This window comes from Anguilla anguilla, chromosome 11 (assembly GCF_013347855.1).
Source record: "Anguilla anguilla isolate fAngAng1 chromosome 11, fAngAng1.pri, whole genome shotgun sequence".
Taxonomy (NCBI): Eukaryota; Metazoa; Chordata; class Actinopteri; order Anguilliformes; family Anguillidae; genus Anguilla; species Anguilla anguilla.
The window spans coordinates 26,481,114-26,499,338 of NC_049211.1; the positions used below are offsets into that span (position 1 = coordinate 26,481,114).

Sequence of the window (18,225 nt, forward strand, 5' to 3'; positions counted from 1 at the left end):
AAACTCCCAAACCACAGCCAATCAGATTCAAGGAGAAGCAAACAGCTGCTGAAGCTACTGAAGCTGCCTACTGAGCACAGACAGGAACGTGAAGCGGTTCTGAAGCGGTCTGACTTCCTGTGAGCGAGGAGAATCCAGCAGACGCTGCCGTTAGCCTGTCGGCGGGTCTGCACCTCTGGCTGGTTCAGCGATGAAGGAACAGGACCTGGGGGAGATCAGCAGCGGGGGGGTTAATCGCTCCTCCGCTCGTAAACGAGTCCTCCCTGTTCTCTGAGCCGTTCGGCGGCGTGACTCAGGCGCATTGTCTCCGAGCGCCGCGCCGCGCCGGGGTCGCCCGCTCACAGACGCTCGCCGCGACGACAGGCGCTCAGAAAAACACGCCCGGCAGGTTGAACTCCAACCAATCAACTTCCAAGATCTGCGACTTCTCACATTTTTTGATGGAGGAGGCCATGACAGAACAGGCCCTACCTGCACAGGTCGGATATCAGGACGGGAATCAAACCTAGAAAGCGACTGCACAGACAGGCGAAGCGCTGAGCGCGGTGGACGTGGGAATTAAAGCACGCTTCATTTTGATCTCCTGCTGTTGCCTGAGGCGTGTTAAGGCAGAATTAACACAGGAGGTGACAGCTGTTCTCGGGGCATCGCTTTTCAGAGCAGGTGTTACGCACATCCACAGATTTCTACATCACCTGAACTGGCAGTGGAGAGGAGCATATCTGTTAAAACAGCGCTTCCACACAGGGATGCCAATATGGCCGACACGGCTACAAACCAAAGGTGCGTAAACGGGCGCCGGAACAGCGCTCACGGACTCCACGGTAACGGGACGGCGCTCACGGACTCCACGGTAACGGGATGGCGTGCGAGGCCGCGCGGAATAAATACATGCATGCGTAATAATGTAATTAAGGCTCGTTAAAAATTCAGCACAAACAACCACAGCAGTCTGACCAGGAAAGCCCGGCTCATTAATCCGCTAGGTATGACGGAGAAGGAGTGTCGCGCTGCATGAGGTAGCACTAATGCCTGCGTAATTAGACCGGTCATCGCTGCGGCAGCCTCCGGGGGACGAGGCGCGATTACCGCCACTGCCGACAACCTAATCCCGACATAAACCTGCCGCTACGCCAGGGGAACGCACGCGCAGCCCGCCTCCGCGCGGCACACCAACCTGCCGCTACGCCAGGGGAACGCACGCGCAGCCCGCCTCCGCGCGGCACACCAACCTGCCGCTACGCCAGGGGAACGCACGCGCAGCCCGCCTCCGCGCGGCACACCAACCCGCCGCTACGCCAGGGGAACGCACGCGCAGCCCGCCTCCGCGCGGCACACCAACCTGCCGCTACGCCAGCGGAACGCACGCGCAGCCCGCCTCCGCGCGCTACACCAACCTGCCGCTACGCCAGCGGAACGCACGCGCAGCCCGCCTCCGCGCGGCACACCAACCTGCCGCTACGCCAGCGGAACGCACGCGCAGCCCGCCTCCGCGCGCTACACCAACCTGCCGCTACGCCAGCCGAACGCACGCGCAGCCCGCCTCCGCGCGGCACACCAACCTGCCGCTACGCCAGCGGAACGCACGCGCAGCCCGCCTCTGCGCGGCACACCAACCTGCCGCTACGCCAGCGGAACGCACGCGCAGCGCGCTTCCGCGCGCTACACCAACCTGCCGCTACGCCAGGGGAACGCACGCGCAGCCCGCCTCCGCGCGGCACACCAACCCGCCGCTACGCCAGCCGAACGCACGCGCAGCCCGCCTCCGCGCGGCACACCAACCCGCCGCTACGCCAGGGGAACGCACGCGCAGCCCGCTTCCGCGCGCTACACCAACCTGCCGCTACGCCAGCCGAACGCACGCGCAGCCCGCCTCCGCGCGGCACACCAACCTGCCGCTACGCCAGGGGAACGCACGCGCAGCCCGCCTCCGCGCGGCACACCAACCTGCCGCTACGCCAGCGGAACGCACGCGCAGCCCGCTTCCGCGCGCTACACCAACCTGCCGCTACACCAGGGGAACGCACGCGCAGCCCGCCTCCGCGCGGCACACCAATCCGCCGCTACGCCAGCCGAACGCACGCGCAGCCCGCCTCCGCGCGGCACACCAACCTGCCGCTACGCCAGCCGAACGCACGCGCAGCCCGCCTCCGCGCGCTACACCAACCCGCCGCTACGCCAGCCGAACGCACGCGCAGCCCGCTTCCGCGCGGCACACCAACCTGCAGCGCGCGCCTGGACATCCACAGCCGCTCCCGTATTTACAGCTAAGCGCTCGCGAGATCTACGCCAACCTATCGGCGTCAGAAAAATACGGTTCAGATGGTACAGTCAATTAGCTAGCAGCCTTTACTGAATTTCGCATTTCTAAGGAATGGTGCTTATGAGTGGAACTTGGTGGATGCGCTCCTATGAAACTAAATTCTATGAAATTTTTGTCTAATTTATTTCATAAATTGCCACTTTAAAAAAATGTTCCCTTTGGAGTTCTTCAATTCAAATTTACTCATTTTAGGCCTATTGGAATCTATTTCAAAATTCTGAATTGAACCCTGGACTGCAGTCTATGCTTAGAGGGATCACAGAGCAAGCTCATACACGTACAAACCCACAATACCGGAAAAGAGAAAAAAAAACACTCCCGAACCACAGCAGTTCAAGCCAAATCAGGTTCTCCTTGAAGCAGGCAATCGGAACTCAGTGGAGACTGCTGGTTGGCAATGCATGACTGGGCTATGGTAAAACCTGAACTGGCTCTATTTACAGTGGATTTGGAGTGTTGCTTCCACCTCGAAAATCCACAATATTCAGGCAGCGGCATCAACAAGAAACACCACAACCACAATAAGGCATAAGAACTGTTCTCCCAGACATACGGGCTCCTCCTTAAAAGCTTGTGACCACTTTCTATTGTCGTTTTCGCATTTGCTTTGTTTGCCAGAGTCCAACCCCGAATGCATTTGCTGTTAATGTCTGTTGTTAATGTTCATTGTCGCTAGTTTGTTTTCACACAGGATGCAATTTCTTCCAAATCGTGGTGCATGTGCGTAATGTTTCCATGTCATCGACACAGTGCGTGTGCGCTAACCAGTCTGGACAGCGCATTGCTAATGGATGTCATCGCCTCATGCCTTCGCACATGCGTTCACTCTCTTACTTCCTGGAAAAAAAGCGGGAAAGCAGAAGCCGCCTCATGCAAACTCCGGTGCGCCGTCAGGTTCCACAAGAGCTTTCAAACCTATCAAATGAACCAAATTTGGAGGGAAAATGTACTCAGCTTCTGGGAAATCCCTCCAAACAAGCCCACTGTGAAAATGACGTAAAAGCCCTCCCCAACTAGGTTTTAGGCCTTCAGCTCCATCACCTTAAAAGGGATCACGCAATAATTTCGTTCTTTTAAACGCTGTTTTTGTACTGTTATTTCCCACTGCAAAGCCACGTTTGTGAAATACACGATAATAAAGCAGCACAGCACAATTGTGCTATTACATAAAATAGCTACTGACGGAATAATTCCATCTCTGAACTACGTGACGAGCCATTTCAGTAACGACATGGGTCAAAGGTCATCGCTTCAGAGTGACACAGGGGGCAGTGGGGTCCCTGAACAGAGAGCGAGTTCCCAACATCCTTCCTCAAGAGGCTACTGCAGGAAGGCCCCGCCACACAGCCACTTCCCATTGCTGTCAGGGTCTGAAAGATGGCTTCCCCCCATCCCCCCAGGAGACGGGGACGGGGGCCTGTTCCCCCACCCCCCCCATCCACCCCTACTGCAGGCCAGGATCACACCTTATCACTGCTCACACCGGCGATGCCATGGGCTCCTAACGAGAACTCGTTAATAATTCAGGTTCGTCCTTTCATTCTCCCGGCAACAGACCGCTGCTCCCAACCAGGAAGCCAGCGATGAGAGCCGATATTAACTATTCATAACCAGGAGACCGCCCAGTGTGTTATGCAACACAGAAAAAGGAGGAGAGACAGAGCGAGCGAGCAAGGGGGCGGGAGGGGGGGGGGGTGTCATAAAATATGTCTATTTTAATAGCAAACTTTCAAATCAAATTCTCAAGCACATTCAATCATCACTAATGTCAATAAAACAAGAATATCATATTTGCCATCATGAATAAAACAACCACTGGAGAGAGAGAGAGAGAGACACAAGAGAGAGATAGAGGGGGGAGAGAGAGAGAGAGAGAGAGAGAGACACAAGAGAGAGAGAGAGAGAGGGGAGAGAGAGAGAGAGAGAGACAGAAAGAGCAAGAGAAAGAGAGAAAGTGACAGAGAAACCAACCGTTATCTCTTTGTTCAAAGGAAAGGGAATCTGCGTGCAGGGCGCTGTGCATCGTGGGTAGCGGCTCATTTCCCATCTGTTGGAAGGCCCCCGCAGTAAAGCTACATTCCACCATGTTCTCTCCCTTGGTCAACCCCAGCCCGACTCACACATAATCCTCCTCAGAGAAGCACCATTTAGCGAAGGGCAAACCAAAACACTCTTCCTGTGGTGCACTGTTATCCACTATACTCCACCATCACAACCACAGTACATTCAAATTCATTATCTTCTTTTGTGTAGAATTCAGGGGCTCTCCTTTGCCATTTTACTCAATCTCACTCACCAGTGAGCTTCCACCATGTGCAATGCACACTGGGATGTGTAGTTCATGAGCACATCAAGTCCAGGCCAAAACCCCCCATACAAATGAAAAATACTGCAGATACTGTGATTACTCAGTGGGCAGTATCTGGTTATGAAGACGGGATCAGTGCAATGCAACAGCAATGCATTAAAGTATTATTAATTCATAATCCATCATTTTACAAAGTAAGGTAGAGCACTATTGAGCTGGCTAGAACATAGTATTAACCATTATATTGCTGAAAGCAAAACTACAACAGGAAAGAGTACCACCCTGGTTCAGCTCTACAGTGGAAAAGGGGTATAATAAGCCAGTTTGGTTCCAGCTCTTCAGTGGGAAAGGGGTATAATGAGCCAGCCTGGTTCCAGCTCTACAGTGGAAAAGGGGTATAATGAGCCAGCCTGGTTCCAGCTCTACAGTGGGAAAGGGGTATAATGAGCCAGTCTGGTTCCAGCTTTACAGTGGGAAAGGGGTATAATGAGCCAGCCTGGTTCAGCTCTACTGTGGGAAAGGGGTATAATGAGCCAGCCTGGTTCCAGCTTTACAGTGGGAAAGGGCTATAATGAGCCAGCCTGGTTCAGCTCTACTGTGGGAAAGGGGTATAATGAGCCAGCCTGGTTCAGCTCTGCAGTGGGAAAGGGGTATAATGAGCCAGCCTGGTTCAGCTCTGCAGTGGGAAAGGGGTATAATGAGCCAGCCTGGTTCAGCTCTGCAGTGGGAAAGGGGTATAATGAGCCAGCCTGGTTCAGCTCTGCAGTGGGAAAGGGGTATAATGAGCCAGCCTGGTTCAGCTCTACAGTGGGAAAGGGGTATAATGAGCCAGCCTGGTTCCAGCTCTGCAGTGGGAAAGAGGCAGATTTTTTCAGTTCAGTGCTCAAAATGGCACAAGCTCCTGGTCTCCATTGACCAGATCATCTCAAAGGCCTCTGATGTATCCATTTTGTCACTAGGGGTTGCAGAATTGGGTTATGTTGCTGGCCACACACACAAATACAGATACACACGCACACACCCACACACACACACACAAACACACACACAATTACGCACACTGTCACCCTCTGCAACAAAGAGTGACCGCCACCGACCGCCCCCACACAGGCAGACATACCCAGCAGCCTCGGGATTACACCTGAATCATCAGAAAAGCACGTCAGCTACACTTAACTAAAGCCTGCCAACGACAGCAAGTTACCGCCCCCCCCGCTAACGCCCCCGCCAGGTGCCCGTCGAGGGCTCACCAGAACAGCAGCGCGGCCGCGGCCGACCTCGGGGCCCCTCCCCCCCCCCGCGCTCTTAATGCTGAGTCACGGGTCCTCACTGCGTCCGCTAATGCGCTAATGTGTTTACCCAGGTAACAGGAGCTCAGGTAGCGCCGAGGGTGCTGAATAAGGCCTCTTCTTTTTTACCTTTCAGCTCCTAATTACCCTTCATCCCGCCGCTCAGTTCAGCGCCAACCACTCCCTACCTCGCAGGGACACCCTATACCCACCGCCGACTACCTGCCCACTCTTTATGACGCACTGAGGCAGGTCTCAAACCCGTATCACGGCAGGAGGAAGTGATGCATCCGACTACTTCCTGTTACAATGTTGAACAAACAAGCTAATTCAAACAGCAGATGTTTGGCAGGGACTCACACAAAGGTGGTGAGCTTCCCTAACTGGTGGGGGTAGAATCAGGCATTCTGATTCTGAATCAGGTGTTTTGAAACACAATGATATCGTTTAACAGGTTGCACAATTAATTTCACAGCCACTAGCATAGCACGGATCTACCACTGCAACAAACAGCCACTCCACACAAGAGGCAGAAAGCAAAAAGGGACTCACAGGCGGTGTTGCCATTGGTGCGTAACCTCCTTGGCATAGATGGATTACTGCGCCGTTTCATTTTTAAAAGCCTGCAGAAATCTGATTGGCTAGCTAACAGCTGGCGGGTGGACCGCGGCTAGAAGAGGCCGCTGAGCGTGCAGGTGAGACGGAGGCTTCACAGGAGGTCTGCATTCACAGGGCCATGGCACAGACCAGCTAAGCGCTGCTAGCATCCGGACCAGCTGCCAATAGCAGACAAGCATTCACCAAACCCTACGGCTCCCAGTGCAATGCAGCGAGGGTTCACTGCCTGAGGAGACAGACCAGAGCAATCGAAACCAGACTGGCTGCTCATGGAGCAGATCCAGACCAGTATTTGTCCCTAATGTGAAAGGGTTCTGATTTACACTCACACACTCTCACTAACACAAACACACACACACATTCTCTCACAAACATACTCACACACACATATACGCACACAAACACACTCACAAACACACACGCACACACACACGCACTCTCTCTCACATACACACACACACATGCATGCGCGCACGCACACACACACACACACACACACACTCTCACACACACACACAAACAGGCACTCTCTCTCACACACACGCACTCTCTCTCACACACACACACACACACACACACACAAAGCCCACACCAGGGTGACTCAGATAGGAGGCCCTCCCAGCCCATCCCGCTCCTTCCTTTCATTTCACAGTGTCTCAGAGACAGAGTCATGCACGGCTCACCGTCTCACTCACAGACACGTTCAAAAGCAGCTCTGCTTGAGCTCACGCCGCTGGAATCAGACGCAATTCTGCCTTTCTGCGCCGACACATTCGTATCTTAACAATGGAGGGTGAGGAGGGGGGCAGAACTCTGCAGGGAAGTAAAACTGGGGAATTGTTCGAATGAAATGACACCTTCTGTGGTCGCGCGTCCGCGGTCTCATAAACAAGTTCTGGATTCTCTAGCGTAGGCTGGTTCCTCGTGCGTCATAGCCTTCATGAGACGACTGTTTTTGTTTTGGCCGTTTTATAACGGCTTCTCCCAAGCTTTGGCCAACGCCGGCGCTCTCCGAGCGCGTCAGTCTCCCACGCGGGAAGCCACTGACGTCAGGCGGCCCGCTGCTCACCCGACGCCCTGCCCCCGTCACTCACGGCAACCGGGGGCTCCCAAACGCTGGATGCCCGAAAACGGGGTCAGGCCTTTGCTTGGCACCCCCCATGCCCAACCCACCCCCCTGAGCCCCCAAGCCCCCCAGAGCAAAAACATGAGCAGTAGAAAGGGACACGTGTCTACGAGCTGTCAAGCACATTCAATGCAACCGATCCATGCTTTCCATCCTGGGCTGTTATTCAATCTACTGTAAGCAATTTTGGCTACAACCGTTATAAAAAGGGCACATTTTACATAAAGTAATTTGTGTTGTTTATTACCAAGGCACAGAGCTCGCTTTGATGTTCCTGTCACTTAACTTTAAAACGCTGAACCCAGCACAGTTACATTCACGTTCCCAGCATGCTCAGCTGGCGGAGGCAAACAAACGCAAACCCGCGCCTTCAGCACTGTGATAAGCATTCCAAGCCCTCCAGATATGCACCGCGAAACTCGGGCATTTATCGCGACAAACTACACTCTACCCGGCAGCTTTCTTATTTTATCTTTGTTTTATTGTCTCTGCAAAGTACGACTTTACAGTACGAAAGGTGTCATGCAAACAGTTTATTATTATTACATTTCCCCAGAATGCAGATTATGTCAGTTTATATCTGTGGCAGATCACAAACAGTGTGATTTCTGCAGCGTTGTTAATTAAGCCGGTGGGTTTACAACACATATCCCTGGCCTATTTTGACAGCTGAAAAATGGCCATTAGACTCCACACAATACTGCTCATCTTTCCAAAAGGAAGTCTCTTGGCTCTAATGATGTCAGTAAGACTCTTTTGCTTAATAACATCAGTGTACAATTGGTTTGGAGTTCATTTGCTTGAGCATTGTTCTGCCACTTAAGTTCAGCTGTCTCTTTGTCAGTCTTGAGCTCAGTAATAGGTGGTTCACAAGGCTCAACACAATTCACTGAAGTGGGTCACTTTCCATAGAGAAGTGGACACTACCCCATATGGAAAAGGAATTATAAAATACATTGAAAATATATATATAATTATGACATCAGTACAATGTTTTGCGACATATCCATTTATACCAATTACTGTCACTTTCTGATATTGCAAAACATAGGCTATTACATGACGGTGAAATACATTTGTCTGTATCCGTATAATGTAGGCTATATTATCCACATATCGACAATACTTTGTAGTACGTTCCATTTCTGAAGGGGGCAAACCAGTATTCCACATCTCATAAGTCGAAATGCATCACTTCTAGTGCATGGATCACTCCTACGCTCAATGTGTGATGTGTGTATCAGCATACTTGTCAGGCTCTTCAGCAATCACAGTATGTATACTTGCATTTGAGCACTGCCTTTCAGCTGGACCTCAATTCACCGTGTTACTGCGAACGATGACTTTCACTGGCTGCAACGTATCAATGCTCTTGCGTTCGTTGGCGCTCCTGTGAAACACGTCTAATGCATCTCAGGACGGCCCGTAAGACGCTCTGAATAAAAGCGTTATTATTATTCGTTTAAATAAATTAAGTAATAAACAGGATAATCGCGCGGGGGGGGGGGGGGTGGATTATCAAAGGTTTTGATAATCCACATACACCTGACACAAATCTCTGACATCTGCTTCCAAAGAGCTGAACTGTGCTCCATTTGAAGAGGGCACCCAAGAAAGTTGTTTATCAGCACACCCGCGTAATATTAGGGTGAACACGATGCTGATCTTGGCTGGTCAGTTGGCCATTTGAGTCCATAGCTACGTTACGGTCCAACTCAAATTCTGACTCGCGACAGTTTACCAAGCCAACATTACAGTTAAATCGCATCCTCCTTTCATGCAAGGATACAGAAAAAACTAAAGTTTCCACATTGTATAATATTCGATGCGTTGTGTACCATATAAACACCGAGCCGTATACACTTAACAAACATGGCCATCGTGCCCCCTTTGCATAGTCACAGGTAGGCCTGTAGTGCTCTAGTGCAGCATCTTTCGGTGGTATTTTGGGTTTTGTACACGCCTGAAACGTTTTGACTTGACTGTAGATGATGACATGAGCTCCTCATCTTTTTGCCGAACCTGCGGTGAAATACCATATTCCTTGTCAAAGGACCCGCCGTTTCACAACTCACTGTGGTTGTTGCTCGTTTTAATCTCTCACGCGCATACATTAACGAGGAGAATTAATAGGCTCCTAATTAGGTTGCTGAACATGTGTTTAAGTGCCTTAAGTGCATAATATTTCCCTTAAACTAATTAGCACAATACAGGTTTGACTCTTTATCATTTTCTTTGTTTTTGAATTATTCGTTATCTATCAAATGATTAGATTTAGTGGCCAGGTGTCCACACTTTCCCCAATTAGGAACCTGTTGATTTGCCTCAGTCTTTATTTTGATTAGTTAAAAAGTTTTTTTAACCTCTTTACGTAATCGTCTACGACACAGCACAATGTGAATATGGGACTTTATTCTTTATGGCATGCATAGCTATTTCTGACACAAGGTGGTTTAAGTGGGCAAATAATCCCTCTGACATGAGAAGCACCTAATTAAGGAAAAATAATAGCTTGTTAAAATTCTGAGATTGCAATTGTGGTTGGAACGAAAACCAGCATACACAGTATGCCCCCAGGACCAGGGTTGAAAACCACTGCCCGAGCTAGATCTAAAGCCCCCCACTTCAGTGTCATTACAAACTGAGATCCGTGCGTGCTTCGCTATCCAATGTATGATTGCTTTGACGTCATACAACACAACAGTGAGGTCATTTGTTCCAAGGACATTTTACAATACTGTATCGGCATGTTTTTTCCCCAAGATTCCAGGTCAGTGTTCTAGAACCCCATAGCAGTCAATTGCCAGTAGTGATAGTTACATTAGCTTTAGAATGTTCAGTTAAGAGCATTTTAATCACATATTTGTGACCTTACAACTTCAAACATTAAACAGTAAACATGACTTTTTCACGTAAAAGCACCTGCAGACCATATAGACAAAACGATCCACACAGGACTCTCTCCAAAAATGTATAATTAAAATGTTAAAACATGAATACATTCGTAAATAAAAATTTTCACAAAAAGAAAAACAGATAATGGCCCCATACGAGCCTTAAATATGGGGAATGGGTGTATTTTTGCCATACATATTATAATAGGCCTACAGTGTGGCAAAACCTACAGCAAAATTCAGTTAATATGTTTAATTTAACGCGCTCGATCTGATTAAGCATTCTGTACATTCACTCCAACAGAAAGGTTTATTGAAGTTAGTTTTTCAGACAGACTCAAGTTTTATTCATCGTTAAAGTGTCAGAAGCTATGATTGTGCAGTTTCAGTGGAGGCTGTCGGTGCCAAATATATATATCAACCACGTACACATTTTGTTTCACAATAAGCACGTAAGATGAGAATCAAATTACATTACATCGCCTTTATTGTTTTTGTGTTTTGGCCACAGACTTGTGAAACGTGATTGCGGTTTACAGTACAACACACCGAGTCTAACTACTAAGCTATTGTGTGTGCCAATCGAACAATCATAATGAAGCGTATTATTCTTAAACTCGCACCATGGTAGCTACCTGCAACATTAATCGTGAGAAGTTTTAACTCTCCAGTTGTAGTTAATATGCATCTCTGGGTAACAACACTTGCCCGGCCTCTCGGCACGAAGCCTTATTTCACAGTAGCTAGCCAAGCGTTCGCGTGCCCCGCTGCGCAAAAGACTACTTCACGTTACAGCTATGGCAATCCCAAATGCAGTATTTCTCTCGATTAAGATCGAATTACTTACCAATTGAAAACCGCTACCACATCAGTAGCGATAGGGTACCGAAACACAGGCTACATCTAGCTAGCTACCACATCAAGTCACATCGCCCCTGAACCATTGTTTCCCCCTTATCTCACACCTAAGAGACGAGGATATTTTAGCGAATGGCACAGAGCGCCGATAAAGTGCTCGCCGGCAGTGTCTTAATTCGCGTTAGTTACCTTAGATTTTCTAGAGGGGCACACTCGATGATGGGTAGTTATGAAAAACGAAATGCACACAAGCATAAATTCCCACCATCACACATCAACACCCCTTCACCGCAACCCGATGGATGTGCTATACTGAATCTTCTACAATTAATATTTTTAATAATTAAATTCACATGACTCGTTAAGTGTCAGGAGCTACCGGAAAAGAGGGTGTGAACACACAGGCAGGGCTTGTCTGACAACCTAATTTTCTCTCCTTTCCCTTTATATTCCAGTCCAACCTTACCTTCCGATAGCTCCAAATCCAACTCCGCCAGCTGGTCCCTAACGTCTTTGGGCAGACCGGACAAATCCAGACCTCGATCCGCCATCGCGAAAAAATGCTATAACAAGTGCTCAGAGCAAAATAAAATCAGTAAATAATTAAAATCCTCCTTCACGACACAAAACATTAATTATGATATGGGTTACAATCCTTCCGTGTGCTCCTGTAATTCCGCCATAGCGAAGGAAGAAAAAAACTCCCCGATGCAAAATGTCACGTGACCTTGTTGGGAAATGCTCTTCCATGAAAACTTTGTACCCCCTAGCGACTCTACTGGGAACTGCATCGCATTCCCCGTACTGCAGTTAACAGTACAAAACGGCTACTGCCCCCCTCTGGTGACACTTCTGTGTAACTGCAAATTCACTGATAGTACTCGATTCCTTTTCCTGCGGTGCAATTTACCTATTCACTCACGTCCGTCTTGAGCACCAACTATTCAATATTCCCAGAAAGGCAACGTTCCCCTTGGATATAACCGTTGATTTCCCTTATAAAAAAATCTGATTCAGCGATTTATTTGTTTTTTCACTACTTTCAACGGCTGAACTGATTTGGAAAGACAACAGCAGTATTGGGGGAGCCAAACTTCAAGCATTCTCTTTTCTGAAGTAATAAATTAGACATCAATCAATATTTTTAGTGCATAGATTTACAATCGTTCACAAATTGCTGAATTTTACCAAACTGAATTCTGTTTTAATTATTAAAATGGAACCATGATACGTGTTCATATTATATCACTGTAGCATGCATGAAAAAGTATATATATATATTTATATAGTACACATATGTACAATACATTTAACATATTTTTCAAACGACCAGACTAACATATGGGAGTGCGACTTCACACAAAAATAGATTTATGAACAGCAACTTTAAAATGTTGCTTAATTTGTATTTCTTATTTTAACAAGACGTTAACTCTTGTTCGTGCAGTAATGCAAGTTGATTGTAATTTCTCACATTGAGGGCACAATACGTTTTTAAAAGATGACTTGTTCTCCCTTGAGACATACTCCCTAATAAATAAAGTGGTGTTGTTTGTGCTGGACATGGGAGGTCTGTCTATGTGAGAAGCAGCAAAACAAAAAAAACAAAAACAATTAAATAAAAATTTAAAAAGGCAACAGACCACCTGCACAAGCAGACCAACCACAAAAAAGTTATACAAAGGCAGTTAATATTTAAAAAAGAAAAGAAAGAACAGGGAAAAAAAACGAAACAATCATATCTGAATATATTAAGCAGAAAGCAAAGGGAGAAAAAGTGTCCAAAGAAAGGATGCACTTCTAAATTTGCTTATTACATCCAAAAGAAAAATAGAATGACAAGCATTAATTGTAGCAGGCATCTGTATAGCCCTGACAATAGCACACAATACAAAAGAATAATAATGAAGGAGGGGAAAGTGCTAATGACAATAACTACGATGCAGAGTACAGTCTTGTAGTTTGTCTGGCGGCGCGGTGATCTGCGGTGCGGGGGAGATCAGGCGCACACGCCAGACGTGTTTTCACAGTCTCTGAGCAGTCCTCTTTACGCAAGCGCACACACACACGTACATACACACAGTACACCAGACAAAACCGGCAAACCTCCGAACCTGCCACGGTTACGTTCCTTTATCCGGACTTGTTAAAGCTCATCAAAATGAAAATAAAAATCTAAAGAGAAACATCTGCATATTGTTCTTAGTGCACTTACACCCGCCCATACAGTTTACAACTTCTCAAACATTTCTGCATCGCGTTACACCCTGCAAACGAAGTACTTGAGGTGCGAGGACTCCGGGGTCTGTTAGGCTGGAAACATACTTGATTTAAATTACGCGAACGTGGACGCAAGACTGCGGTCACGTGTATCCTGCGGTCGGTCAGGGTGTTCCTTGTGCACATCCGCAAAAATTAACGCTACAGTCCGCAAGGTGCAATACCCGCGTAAACTGCGGGGGGCAGTATATATTTTTATGCCTAGTGACGCGACAGACGCTAGGAAGCCACACGGGAAGCCAGGAAGGATGGCGGAATCATTTGGAGAGAAGTCCTGAATCTGCCCCCTAGTGAATATACCTTTAAACCTGCAGTAAAAAAAAAAAAAAAAGCTGGGGATGCAACTACTTCACGTACACGTGGCGCAATAAAACTCAAGTATGTTTCCAGCTTTAATCCAAGGAACTGTAAAATGTAGCCCCAGGTTTTCAGTTTGTTTTTTCTTTTTAATGGTACTTGAGCCCAATTCTTCGCGCTGCAATCCCAGAGGAAAATGGTTGAAGGTACAAAGCCACCCTGAGGCTGTCTGCATCCGACTGCGCGGATCCGTCTGCATCCGACTGCACGGAGCCGTCTACGTCCGACTGCAAGGCCCGTCTGCGCACAACTGTGCGGGGCCGTCTGCGTCCGACTGCGTGGGGCCGTCTGCGCACAACCGCATGGGGCCGTCTGCGTCCGACTGCGTGGGCCCGTCTGCGCGGGGCCATGACTGGCAGTCCCGCAGCACCTCCCGTGTGCAGAAAGGAAGACAGGTGCCACAAAGCCACAAACGAGGGAGAGGAGGAGAGGGGGAGCGAGAGATCCAAACCTGCTGCATCTTTCGGAGGTATATGAGCTCAAACACACCCGAGCGTTCCGATGCTTTTTCTCCGTGTGAGATTCCTCAGGTGGCGAGCTGCCCCCTGACCCTGGGACGCAGCCCCTCCCCCACTGGGTCTGCTCCACCCACCAGCACACGGAGGGAAGGGAGGCACTGGTGTGAACTTTCTTCCTTTTTTTAAGGCGGAACGTGATTATTTTTTCTTTTCCCCCCAAACACAGGATTTGTGAGCGTGTGTGTGTGTGTGCGTGCGTGCGTGCGTGCACGCGTGTGTGTGTGTCTGTGTGTGTGTGTGTGCGCGTGTGTGTGTGTGTGTGTGCGTGTGCGTGTGTGTGTGTCTGTCTGTGTGCGTGTGTGTGTCTGTGTGTGCGTGTGTGCGTCTGTGTGTGTGTGTGTGTGCATGTGAGAAAGAAAAGAGAGAGAGGAACAGGCGGGGCAAGTGTTAAAGGGGATCTGAGCCAGTTTGCTCAGCACAAGCAGGGAGATGTGGGGTAGGGCAGAAAGCATGTAGAGACTGAACTTCACTGTGAGCCCGGAGGCCATTAGCCACACCCAGCCACACCCAGCCCCCTCTTCCACATAACCAGCAGGGTTGGGCTCCAGTCCCACAACTCATACCACCTACAGCCAATGGATCTACAGTCAGGTTCACACAGGAGAGCCACAGCATGCGCACACGTACACACAGACACACACACAGGCGCACACACACACGTACACACAGACACACACACAGGCGCACACACAGGCGCACACACACACGTACACACAGACACACACACAGACACACACGTACACACAGACACACACACACGTACACACAGACACACACACAGGCGCACACACACGCGCGCACATAGACACACACAATAAATAAAACAGTAAGAAAGTAACCCAGGGCGGAGCGTGTGTGTGGCTTTAAGAGGGAAGCAGTCACACTATCAAGGGTTCGAGGCCCATTCCACAGGGCGTGGACTCTATACTTAAACACAGCCGCAGGTGCTGCAGGTAGCCGTTCCAGAAAAGCACGACTCTCAGCCAATCTCAATTTCAGTCACAGCCAATAACAACAGCCGATCTAGCACTTTGGGGGCGGGTCTGACACTATCCGCCCAATGAAATAAGACCATTTCAGTCACAGCCAATAACAACAGCCGATCTAGCACTTTGGGGGTGGGTCTGACACTATCCGCCCAATGAAATAAGACCATTTGTTCAGGGCAGGCAGACAGAATAAGATGCTCCATGGTAACAAGCCCAGGCGTTAGTGTATATCAGACACCAGCGCTATACTGCATGTACTGCATGTTCATACTCTCACGCATATGTAACTGTTATACAGAACAGCATATACATAACTACAGAACTAATGTGTACACAACGGTATAAATGAGGTCAACCATTTTGTGAAACTCTAATGAAGTTAATTTTACAAGATGGCACCTCTCACTTGGGAACAAGGGGACCTTAAAAGTTATTTTAAAAAGCAATTCAACAATAAAAGCACAGAAATACACTGACGCCTGAGAAAGCGAGACGTGACAGTGTGTGTGTGTGTGTGTGTGTGTGTGTGTGTGTGGTGCTGACAATACGAGTGCACTCAGAACAAAGTCTTGCAGTACTATAGTCCAGTGAGCTTGGGGGTAGTTTAAAAGGTGGGGTCAGGGTAGGGGTGGGGCAGGAAGGTAGGCGGAGTCCAGCCCCTGTAGTCCATGGCCTTGTGGGTAAGAAGCTCTCCATGAGTCCCAGCACAAGTCCCACTGAGCTCCAGAGAGACAGAGAGAGAGAAAAAGAGAGAAAGAAAGGGGCTTTTGGGGGGGGGGGGGTGTTAGTGTGACCCCCCCTCCTTCGTTCCTTCCCACCCCTCTGCACGCAGAGTCCAGGGCCACGCCCGCTCATCATCTGGCAGAGGGCTGGGACTGCGTGGCCATGATGACGTGGGAGGAGGCCCCGCCCCCGGCCCCGCCCCCCTGCGGCCCGCCCATCCCCGCCAGCACGGACATGGCGACGGCCTCGGCGGCGGCGCGCGAGCTCAGCCCGTTGGGCCCGGCCGAGGGGCTGCCGCTGTGCTGGATGACCTGGGCCGGGGAGCCCGTGGGCTCCGACAGCTGCTTCAGGGTCTCCTCCCCTGCAGGGAGACGCAGGAGCGCACCGTCACCACACGGGGGCGCCAAACAGACACACACACCACACAGTCTAACGGAATTCTCTCATTCCTCCTATCCTTCAAAACATAATATTCTGAACTCACAATAAATGCAGACTCTCAGTCTGTGTATGCCCCCCACCCCTTCACCACGGGGGCTACAAGCTCTACTCCCTGCCATGGTGCTTTGATCCCATCACTACCTGCAACGCTCTCTACTCTCTCCCCGCCTGAGTAAAGTTTAAAATAAAAAATAAAAAATTCTCACTCTCCTTCAGGGAAAGTAAATAAGTAAAGCAACACTACCCTCTGTCCCTCCCTCCCTCCCTCTCTCTTACCCAGGTACACACTGTTCTTCTGCAGGGTGGTGACGGGACAGTCCTTATGGGCCAGCAGCAGCTGCTTCAGATGGGCCACCTCATTCCTCAACAGGGACACTTCGTTCTGGGGCAAGAGCAGTCATTACACACCTGTTACCCACTATTACACAGCTATTACATGCTATTCCACTGTTATTAACCTGCTATGTTAGCATACGGTTACTACATGCTAGTGCACCGCTGTTAGATGCACAATGACCCTCGCTACACAAACGCACAGACACACAGACTGACCAGACATATGGACATACACAAAACTACACACAGACACACAATGTCTTCCAAAATTATTCACACCCTTGATGAAGCATGAGCAAAGGAGGCTGTATAAATGAAACAGGTAATGAGCTATACTGCATGCTCAAAAATGGGAATGATTTTATGCTGAGAAAAAGATTTGTTTCAAAAATATTTTTCCCCAAAAAAAGACCATACCTTTAATAATTCTTTTAAATAAAGAGTGTAAAGAAACTACTCATAACAGGAAAACAGAATTTTTTTTGAAACATAATGTTTATTGGAAAATGTATAATCTGAGAAATCGTATTCTGTTTAATTCCATTGAGCCATTAACGTAGAATATTCTCCACATTTGAGAACGGAAATAGAGCTTGTCTTTTTTGTTCATCTGTATCAAGGGAGCGAATAACTTTGGTGGGCACTGTACAGACAAACAGACAGACAGTCAAGAAAGTCAGACAGTCCGATACAGACAGTCAAGAGAGACAGACACACACAGACAGTGAGTCAGACAGGGAGACTCACACTCACACAGACAGACTCACACACAGACAGACAGACAGACAGTCAGTCAGTCAGACAGGGAGACTCACAGTCACACAGACAGACTCACAGACAGTGAGTCAGACAGGGAGACTCACAGTCACACAGACAGACTCACAGACAGTGAGTCAGACAGGGAGACTCACAGTCACACAGACAGACTCACAGACAGACTCACAGACAGTCAGTCAGACAGGAAGACTCACAGTCACACAGACAGACTCACAGACAGTCAGTCAGACAGATAGTCAGTCAGTCAGACAGGGAGACTCACAGTCACACAGACAGACTCACAGACAGTGAGTCAGACAGGGAGACTCACAGTCACACAGACAGACTCACAGACAGTGAGTCAGACAGGGAGACTCACAGTCACACAGACAGACTCACAGACAGTCGG

At 49.0% G+C, this 18,225-nt stretch overlaps 2 protein-coding genes across 9 annotated transcripts in view; both read right to left on the reverse strand.

Annotated features, from left to right (window-relative positions):
- LOC118207489 (disco-interacting protein 2 homolog B-A) overlaps window positions 1–14,749 on the reverse strand; it is a 66,268-nt gene extending 51,519 nt beyond the window's left edge. For all 4 annotated transcript variants that reach the window (XM_035381125.1, XM_035381123.1, XM_035381124.1 and 1 more), the window contains exon 1: window positions 11,883–14,749. In XM_035381125.1, coding sequence (XP_035237016.1) covers window positions 11,883–11,967 — 85 coding nt within the window. In that variant the 5' untranslated portion in view covers window positions 11,968–14,749. The remainder of the gene's footprint in view (window positions 1–11,882) is intronic.
- A 668-nt stretch (window positions 14,750–15,417) lies between these two features.
- The window catches only part of LOC118208497 (cyclic AMP-dependent transcription factor ATF-7-like), a 23,088-nt gene continuing 20,280 nt past the window's right edge, over window positions 15,418–18,225 (reverse strand). For all 5 annotated transcript variants that reach the window (XM_035383234.1, XM_035383235.1, XM_035383236.1 and 2 more), the window contains 2 exons: window positions 17,001–17,106; window positions 15,418–16,644 (listed from right to left, as the gene is read on the reverse strand). In XM_035383234.1, coding sequence (XP_035239125.1) covers window positions 16,415–16,644; window positions 17,001–17,106 — 336 coding nt within the window. In that variant the 3' untranslated portion in view covers window positions 15,418–16,414. The remainder of the gene's footprint in view (window positions 16,645–17,000; window positions 17,107–18,225) is intronic.